Consider the following 10181-nt stretch of genomic DNA (forward strand, 5'->3'; position numbering starts at 1 on the left):
TTTAAAGGATGGAAATAAAGTAACCATAATTATGGTTTGTCTAGAACAGAACTGGTCTGTACTTTCGTCCCAATGAAATATTTAGTAGCTATCCCTTTCATTCTTAAAAATGTCCTGGTTTGAATCATAAATTATGATAGCCCCTAAAAATAGCCTTTACCAGCAATCCCACCAGCCAGCTGGTATATCTCATTTTTACATTATACATATTTTGTAAAAACTATGTACAAAAAATATGTGTATGTAACTAACTTAGGTTGTTCACGTAACAATGTATTATGATCATCTTCCCAAACCATTAGATATTCTTTGACAACATGATTTTTAATGACTATACAATATTGTATTTATGGCTATACTATAAGTTTTTCAAATGCTACCTTACTATTTGATAATCAGTTTTTTCCTTCCGAATACTTTATTATTATAAGCACATCTTTGCAGCTGAGTCTTCTTGCAGCTAAGTCTATAATTATTTTGTTAGGATAAGTTATAATCAATGGGATTGCTGATTTAAAAATTGTGAAGGTTTTTGAGGCCCTGTCTATTGCCAAGTTGTTTTGTCAGAACAGTTGTAATTGATTTTTTTTTTTTTTTTACATACAACTAACAGTACAAGAGAATGCACTTTATTTTGTGTGTTTTCCTAAGACTAGTGTTCTCATTTAAACTTTTTGGGTTTTGCTAACTTAATGGGCAGAAAATAATTCTTTGTTTTAATTAGCACTTGTTTGATTGCTAATGAGTATGAACATTTTAATATATTCATCATCTATGTATATTTTCTATTCTATGAATTGCTTTTTCATATCCTTTCTCATTTTTTGTTTTTTCTTACTGAATTGAAATAGCATTTTGTAAGTTAATATTATCCCTTTTTACCCAATGTATTATTAATATTTTCATGATTATTTTTTGAGTTTTCCAATATAAAGGGCTTTTAATTTTTTCATATTGAAATTCATCAAAATTTGGTCTCATTTTTTTTCTTATCAGTTTTTAGGAAAAAATATGAGTTCTCATGATCCAAATTTATTAGGTTATATCTCCACTAATTAATCCTAATTCCAGCTTAGTATTTTATTTTAGTAATCTTCATTAGGAAATTGTTCTCCAAACAGACATTTTTTTTTTAACCATCTGTGTTAGTCTGTGTTGGCTGCTATAACAAAAATACCATAGATAGGTGACTTAAACTACAAACATTTATTTCACTCCATTCTGGAGGCTGGGAAGTCCAAGATCAAGGTGCCAGCAGATTCTGTGTGTGGTGAGGGCTCACTTCCTGGTTCATAGATGGCTGTCTTCTTGCTATGTCCTCACATGGCAAAAGGGGTGAGGGTGTTTTCTCAGGCCTCTTTTATAATGGCACTGATACCAATGCTGAGGGCTCCGCCCTCATGACCTAATCACCTCCCAAAGGCTCCAGCTCTAAATGCCATCACAGTGGAGTTAGGATTCCATGTATGATTTGGGTGAGGTTGTAAACATTCAGACCATTACACTAGCAGTGTCTAACAGAAATAGGGACACAGATAAAAGTTGTATCTCTGTCCGTTCCTCCTCTAAAAGAGGGAGATCACTGATCTCACAGTGTGCTAGAGGCTAAGATAAAGTGACAAACAGAGACTCTGAAGACAGGACAACCTCTCAGTCCAGTAAGGTGAGAACCAAGGTGTTATGGGGAAGGTGTTAGGGAGAAGGTACTTGAGCTGTGTCTTGTGGAGCATGGATTTTTCATATAGGTAAACAGCAGGCAATCAGAAGCATAAAACATGAAAATATGGCGCTTGGAATAATAAGATCATGTGAAATGGCTGGATTGCAGGATGTTTGTAGGGAATCACTAGGAGATGAAATAAGCCATAGGTGTCTGCTCATGACATCTGAAGGGTATAGATTTTATCATTAATGTGATGGAAGAGTATTAATTTTTTAAAAAGTATAGACATTTTATTGCTCATTGACCCAGCTTTTCACATAAAGGTATATGCACATTGTACACACATGTCTTTTTTAAATTCCCATTGCGACTTGTACACAAGGACTAATATGATGAAGTTTGCAGTTTAGAAGAATCTCTGGCAGCAGTTTGCTGAATTGGAGAAGGATCAGAATGGAGACAGGGAGACCAGCTAGAGACTGGGTAGTTTTCTATTGTTGCACAGAAAATTACTGTAGAATTAGCACCTTAAAACAACACAAATTTACTATCTCACAGTTTCCCTGGGTCTGGAGTCAGCATGGCATGTCTGGGCTCTCTGCTCAGGGTCTCACAGGCTGAAATCAAGGCATAAGGCTTCCTTCCTGAAGGAAGGAAGTGGAAAGGATCCACTGCTAAGCTCATTTAATGTTGTTGGCAGGATTCACTTCCCTGTACTTGTAGGACTAATACCCCAGTTTCCTAGATCTCTGTCAGCTAGGCACCTGCTATTACCATCTAGAGCCTACCCTCATTTTGGCCATGTGGCTTTCTGCATCTTCAGCCCAGCAACTGTGCTCTGGATTCTCAATCTCTGACCCAGATTTAAAGGGACCTTGTGGTCAGGTCACACCCACGCACACCAAACTTTTTCTTAAAATCACCTGTGCCTTATAATAAAACCTAATCTTGGGGGTGAAATCCATCATATTAATAGTTGTGAGGGTTATACCAGTCGATAAACCCACATATACTATACGCAGAATCGTGGGGACCATCTTAGAATTCTGTGTACCATAGAGACTGGCAGTTACCCTGATAGGAGGTGGTGAGGTCTAAACTAAAAGAATCAAGACAGATAGAAGGAGCAGCCTTGAGAGACCAGAGCTTGGTGACTGATTAAATATAGAAGAGAAGGGAATAAAAGATGACCTTCTGGTTTGGGGCTTAGGTACCAAGGGGGTTGGAGCAAGAGGAAGAGAATGGTAAATGTGGAGCAAGAGGAAGAGAATGAAGGAGATTTAGAGTGGCAGGAGAACAGTAATGTCATTGGCCTGGTCAAGAGAGGAAGGAGTTTAAAGACAGTGGGAATGATGAATTTGCATTTGACACAGTGATTTGTAATAGTTATCTGTAACACTTAGCTCTTGTGATTCTCTTCTGGGGCAGGAGGTGGGGGGAAGTGTAATCCACTTTCTAGAGACTGTTTGGAATAGGAAGGGGTGTGGAAGGATGTCACAATGATCAGAGGGCCCTACCAAGGCTGGGACTTCGGATGCTGAACTTCCTACAAAGCACAACACAGTCCCAAGTCAGACCCAGATCACAGTAGTTCCTCTGCTGAAAAATACAGTGCTGGGGGTTTATTTTCATTCCTACCCTCCATTGGTTACCTAGTTCATTCATCTTTACCTTCTAAGCGTCTGGAATCTAGCTTGCTCTCTTCCCTTCTCACAGCTGCTGCCTTCACTGACATTCTGTTTCCTGGTGGGAGTATTGTAGTAACTTTTTCCTTTGTCTACCCCACCTCTCCTCCCTTGGCCACTAGATCCATGACTCTAAAATAGGAAACTTTATCATGAAAGTTCCCCTTGCCTGTAGGTTAAAGTTAAAATTTATTTAAATGGAAAAAAAATTTTAAAACACAAAAAATTCTTTAAGATCTGGCACTAATTTTCTCACCTCTGTGTATATCCATCCATCTACAGACCTCAACATTCCTCAAATAAACCTTCCCTTTCTTGTACTGCTGTTTATGTCAGTAATCTATTCCATTTGTCTAGACTATCATTTTCCTTTTCCACGTAGAGAACTCCTTTCTTTCAAAAATCAGCTTTTAGGGGCGCCTGGGTGGCTCAGTCAGTTGAACGTCCGACTTCGGCTCAGGTCATAATCTCATGGTTCATGAGTTCCAGCCCCACATCGGGCTCTGTGCTGACAGCTCCGAGCCTGGAGCCTGCTTCAGATTCTGTGTCCCCCTCTCTCTCTGCCCCACCCCTGCTTGTGCTGTGTCTCTTTCTGTCTTTCAAAAATGAATAAACATAAAAAAAATAAATAAAATGAAAATCAGCTTTTATGCCACATACTTTACCCACATAATCAGTCCCTCTCTCTTGTGCTCCAGAAGAATTTTCCACGCTGCTATTGCACTCATCTAACTGTGCAGAGATATATATTTACGTGTTTATTTGTCTTCTAACCTATGAGTACCTCTCAGTCAGAAACAGTATCTTTCTTGTTTTTCCAGCACCCTGAATATTTGTAGAATTAACTGTTCCTCTACTTTCCTAATCATGCTCTCGGTAATGGAAACTTTAGAATCAAGTATGGTTCTATCAGTAATTAATCTGAATCACACACTGGGAAATCAATGTAGATGGCCTTTAAGGACTCTATGATTTTTCTTTTTTTCTTTTTCTTTTTTTAAATTTTTTTTTTTTTTTTTTTTTTTTTTTGCTCCTGAGTAAAACGGGATACTCACTCTGTGATACAGTACATTAGTGTTAAAGTGTTCAAACCTGATATTTATTAATAGGCCTAAAGTGAAACTTTGCTGACATTTGAGGTTTCTGACATTTCCTGCACATTCTTTCTTGACTGGAAGGCATAGATGATTGACAGTAAAGAGCAATTAATAATTTTCCAAGTGAAACCTTTTCAGGAGCTTCTGCCTTTATTGCTTCCTGGATGAGAGTACAGCCTGTTCCTTATGTGTTTTAAAGATGATTTTAGTATTTCGGTCAGTTTTTAAAAAATTACACTTTTCCGAATTTTGCAAGACTGGCAGAAGGGGAATTTTTGAATGTCTGCTATGTTGGTTGGTAGGGGCCGTATTTGCTCTTTATTTGACAGCTACCTACCTAGACTTTTTTTTAATAGGAAGCGTACCTTTTTTTTTTTTTAAGTGCCAGGTTATATTGTTTACTGAGCTAGTTCCATGTCTGCCATCCAGCAGAGCAAAATATTAGACTAATTGTCTTTATCACCACTTGTATGTTTTGTTTCCTTTTGCAAAACAGGAGAGTGTTGTGTATAAAGGAAGTTGAAATCCTAGGCCATATGTCCATAGACTGGCAGTGTCCATTTGAAGATTTTGTGTCTCCTCCAAGTGTCCATGGAAACCTGCTAAAAATTTCAGTCAAGGTAAGAATAAATGAGTTGCATGTTCAGAGCCAAGAATTTGTTAAGTGAGTGGAAACCAGTGCTTTCTGGCTCTCTTTTACAGTTAACAACACAGAGTGTTTGAAGGATCATGGTGAGGATGATGATGATGATGCTATTATAATAATATGGTGAAGTATAAGGAACGATGTGTTATAATCACTTATTTGTGTACTGTATTTTTTTGACAGTCCTTGATTGTGTTGAGTGAAATATCAATTCTGTTCAATGAAAGAATTAGGATGTTGATACTTCCTTTTTGGCAGAATAAAGCATTAGTAAATAGAATATTTTTTCTAATGTCATATGAATAACTATTTTGCTGTAATCTTAGATGCTTCTGGAAAGATTACCTTTTTTAGGTTTTTATAAATTAGATTATTATAAATATTTTATCTGAAACACTCATGTTTTATTATAGTTGGCACTTACAAAATACTAATACAATTTAAGTATATAATACTTTCATGTCCTTCTGTCCCATCATTTTCCAAGAAAGAACTTTTTAATTACATAGCAAGTAATTAGCAGAATTGATGCCCTCACCTTTTGCTTAGTTCTCAGACTCACTTTGAAATGTATAATTTTTATTATATATGATATATTGTAAATTTATTTTCACCCCTTAAAAAAACACCACAAATTATCATTCTAAGAATGGTAACTACTAGAGTATGTATTTTCTTCTAAGCAGTAATGATGTTATCTCTATTATTAAAACCATCTGAAAACTATTTATCATAAAATGTAGTAGTTAGAGATGTAGGTACTTTTATCCTTTAATTTCTGTTTTCTTTTCATAGAAGCTCACAAATAAAAGAAATTGCGAGACAGTACCATTTTGTTTTTCAGCCTTGCCTCATTGTAGCGTGTCAAAATCGAAAGAGCCTCTTGGTATATGAAACATAGTTTTCAGACTAGGAAAGACTGTGTCACTCTGCATATATATTACAGGCTCCTGGGTTATCACTCTTCTTTCACATCCGTGGTGAAAATTGACTCAGTGTGTTTTACATTATATAAGAATTTTATCTATCAGCCAAGGAAATGAAGGAAGGATTTTTTGATTTCTCAGATGTGGTGAGTTAACAAGTGCTGTTTCTGTAGGCTATTTATCATAGCCTGTAGAAAGTCATTATTTTATACAGATAGTTGTGTAGTCATCCGATTTCATAAATTCTAACAGCTCACACATACGGAACCACTAGCCTTGTACCAAAATGATTTAGTACTTATCATACCTGAATAGGTGTATTTCATTAGTCTACTTGTTATAAAATAGAGTTTACATTTAAGCATGCAATTAAAAGTTAGGATTTTTTTTTTCTTCCCCAGAATAATTTTTCTTCTGTCATTGTTTCTTTTGAAACAGGAGCAGAGTCTGTTCCACAAAAAAGACAGTGCCAGTCATGGCTGCCGGCACATTTATCTGCAGGACAACGCCACAGCAGAGGTAAACAGTTTATTTTAAAGAATGGCCCTTAATTTTTTAGCTGAAAGATTTTTTTAATCTGTTATAATAATACCCATTATTTCTCTCAAAAGATCTTCCAGTTATAACTCTGGATGGATATGTAAGCTTAAAATAATATATTGCAGGCTTAATGGAGCAGAAGCGTCTTATTTTGCATTGCCTGTTTGGATTGTGTATTCTTATCCTCTGCTGTCGGACCTGTGTGGAGAGCTTCAGTTCTTGCTTTTAGACCTTTCTCCTTCACATGAGCCCGTACTTGTCTTTACCATTCATAACAAATATTTTATTTTACAGAGAGTATGTAATGCCATTGGTGATGCACAGTCAATGAGACACCAGCAAAAATTGATGAAGCAATCATCACTGAAACTTCTCAGGCCCCAGACACCATTTTAGTCACAGATCCCAGGGGGCTGCTACTGGGAGAAAAACCAACCATCAGTCTTGTCTATAAATCACTCTTTTTTATCTTGCTAAAGAGAATTTTTCAAGCTATACTGTAGTTTTAGAATTATTTTCCAGGATAGTGTTGGATTTTCCATTTTTTTCCCTTTACTTTTGACTCTAATTTTGTAACTCTGTGTTGTCAGCAATTCACTTTTCTGCACTGCCACTCAAGTGAGTCAGACCCTCAAAGAAATATCACTTTAAACCCAAAATGAAATTTCCATTAATGTTTAAATTGTGAAACAAAGGGCACTGGGCTTGTTTTTAATTAAAGTTCTTGTTGAAGAATAAGAAAAGAGCTTTGAATGACTATTGTTCTTTAGGAGGTTTTGGACAAACCTTTGGACAGATACTGGGTATTTTATTTAGGGGTAATTTATTCAATAATTGAACTGAGATAATATTTTGGGGCAACCAGGTAATTGACTGAAGAAAAGCCAGTGAAGGAAGAAATGACATGTTTCCTATTTTCTTTTCATGTTATTTTTCTCCTAATAAAACATGTTTTCCTTTGGTGCTTACTTTTCTTCCTTGCATTACAGTATAAATGCATATGGAAAATCAAATCTTAAAATATCTGTGGTCCGGTCTCTGTAACATAGAATTCATGAAACTTTTGAAATTATTTACATGCTCTTTCAAGAGGAACTTAAATGGCACAATTATAACTTGCTGATGCATGAAAATATTGTACTTTAAGTTTTTCAAGACTCAGAAATATGAAAAGCTCAATATTTCTATATTCTTAGAGATTGTTTTTTAATAAATTGAAAGATTTTTAAGGGCATCATAAATTAATACTTAATGCATACCTTGAAATGTATTTTAAATACTTACAGGAAGAATGAAAAAGTTAATTGTGTATATAAGTAAAATAAGACATATATAAGAACACTGTAGAAAATAACTGGTCAGTGTGTCCTTTGAGGGAGCAAGCCTGTGAGAATCTGTTCAGCACAGTAATATTTTTGTCGTTTCCACACCTCACTTACGCTGACCAGAGATATACTGCCTACAAAAGCTTTTTTAAAAATGCTTAGAAACATCTGACTTCGGCTCTGGTGATGATCTTGCAGCTCATGCGTTCAAGCCGCGCGTCAGGCTCTGTGCTGAAAGCTGGAGCCTGGAACCTGCTTTAGATTCTGTGTCTCCCTCTCTCTCTGCCCCTCCCCTGCTTGCACTTTGTGTCTCTCTCTCTCTCTCTCTCTCTCTCTCTCTCTCTCTCTCTCTCTCTCTCTCTCTCTCTGACACACACACACAAATAAACATTAAAAAAATTTTTTTAATGCTTAGAAGTATTTAATTTCCTTGAATGAATCGTTACATTTGCTTCTGGTTTTTACATGGCATTTATTTCAAATCACTAAATTCATGATGGAATGAAGATGTGGATATACTTGGTTTGCTCTGTTTTTGTTGATGTGTGGTAAAGTTTCTACTATCTTTATGTGTTTAAAGACCAGCCTTAAATCTTTTTAGTTATTGTTTACTGTAGACTCTAGAAAGAGGATATAATAACTAATGCCCTAAATATTTGATCTCTGATATGGAATGGTGGTCTTTGCCTTTTCAACATCTTTTCTTTTTCTGTGAAGGAAAGTGTCATCTATAAAACTTCCAGCCTTAAACAGAATTTCTGCATCAGTGGTTAATTGCAATTTATTAAATGGAGCATTATAAACAGAATTTCACAGCAAATGTGCTCGTATTCTGTGTCTTTAAAGCAGACTTAATCAGGAATTTGAGATATCTGATTATATGTCTCATATGAATCACAGCTATTGACAGTGTCCTAAATATTTAAGTAAATCATATTGTACTGATGGCATGTACAAAAAACATTGAAGTAAAAGAATTCATAGAAATATTACAAATTCACCATCTCAGTTGGCATAGAAATAAACTGTCAAATGTATGTAACATTTTAATTTGATTTAATCCTCTAGACCGAAATAATTCATTGATAAAGTGTGATGTCTTTTGTATTTTTAAAAATGCTTTCAGAGTCATTTACTTGTGTAGGAACTGAAAGAAATAAAACGTTTGGTGCCTTGTTTACAAGGGTGAAAACTTTGTGGGTCTGTGTTAAATGTTCAAATAACATTTACTTCTACTTTATCTTTCCCTTTTCCTCTTCCAGTCCTGTTATAGGGAGAAGTTAAATTAATAGTTAGGGAGCACTTAAAAAATGCTAGTTAGGGAAAGGCTTTGCTGAAAGGTACTGAGCCCCTTTACCACCCTGGAGATCTCTGGCACAGGTCTTCAATTGGGGGTGGGGGCGGAGAATACAGAGAATGTATTTGACGAGGCCCCAGCTCCTCCACTTTGCAATCCTGGGCTGCTTTTGCACTGGGGCTGTGCCTTCTGTGGTTTCTATTAGTTACTGACGGTGCAAGGCAAGGGTACTAGGGCAGGTCCATTCCTGGGAGACAGGAATTCCTCTGATAGCTGACTGGCTTGAAGACTTTTCAGTGGCCTTGCAGACCCTTTCTTAGGTTGCATGATAGTCTGGGAGGCTCCTACCAAGTCTGCTCCTCTCCTCTACCCTCCTTCTACTCCCTTCCTGGGAGAGACTACAGATCTGAAGGCTATCCCGGTACTGAATTAGTCAATAGGGAGAACAGGTGCATGATTGTGTACTGTCGCAAAGTGGGGGCATCAAAATAAGAAAGAAAAAGTGCGTAGATGTGTAGACCAAAGCTTCATGTGAACATCTGATCTAGCGCGAATTTACTTACATGTGTTTCATGATTTTCAATTATGTATGCGAGAAGACACTTTTTTTTTTTTAATTGGCCCTTTAGGCCTCTAAGTGTATTGATCTGGTGCTGCCTCCATCTGTATTTTTAAGTGTTCCACATGCATTTCTAAGGCACAGCCAGGACTAAAAATTAATGCTCTAGACTGGAAACAATTAAAGAAGAGTTCTACAAATATCAGTGCCAATTAAAATAGAGAGCTGGAGTTACTACCAGAGCTATAAGAACCATCTTTTTACTGAGGAGAAAACCAAAGATTTTTGAAGAATAGGAGATTATTCATATCACAGATCATCTATCCTTGAGGTACAGGTCCTTTTGGTTGGAAATGACTGCCAGAATGTCCACTAATAGTGATGAAATTGGGTTTAATGCATGTATGTGTTGGTTCTGAAAAGAAATGGAAACTCACTGGAGC

General features: G+C 36.4%; 1 protein-coding gene across 3 annotated transcripts in view; it reads left to right on the forward strand.

Moving 5' to 3' along the window:
* Window positions 1-7525, forward strand: part of VPS13C (vacuolar protein sorting 13 homolog C) — a 195726-nt gene extending 188201 nt beyond the window's left edge. For 2 of the 3 annotated variants that reach the window (XM_023255275.2, XM_023255276.2), the window contains 3 exons: window positions 4942-5065; window positions 6456-6536; window positions 6852-7525. In XM_023255275.2, the coding sequence (XP_023111043.2) occupies window positions 4942-5065; window positions 6456-6536; window positions 6852-6953 (307 nt within the window). In that variant the 3' untranslated portion in view covers window positions 6954-7525. Of the gene's footprint in view, window positions 1-4941; window positions 5066-6455; window positions 6537-6851 lie in introns of those variants that run through there. The other variant, XR_002742905.2, reaches the window with a different exon arrangement.
* Window positions 7526-10181: the final 2656 nt, after the last annotated feature.

The sequence above is a fragment of the Felis catus genome, chromosome B3, assembly GCF_018350175.1.
Source record: "Felis catus isolate Fca126 chromosome B3, F.catus_Fca126_mat1.0, whole genome shotgun sequence".
In the NCBI taxonomy this organism is placed as follows: domain Eukaryota; kingdom Metazoa; phylum Chordata; class Mammalia; order Carnivora; family Felidae; genus Felis; species Felis catus.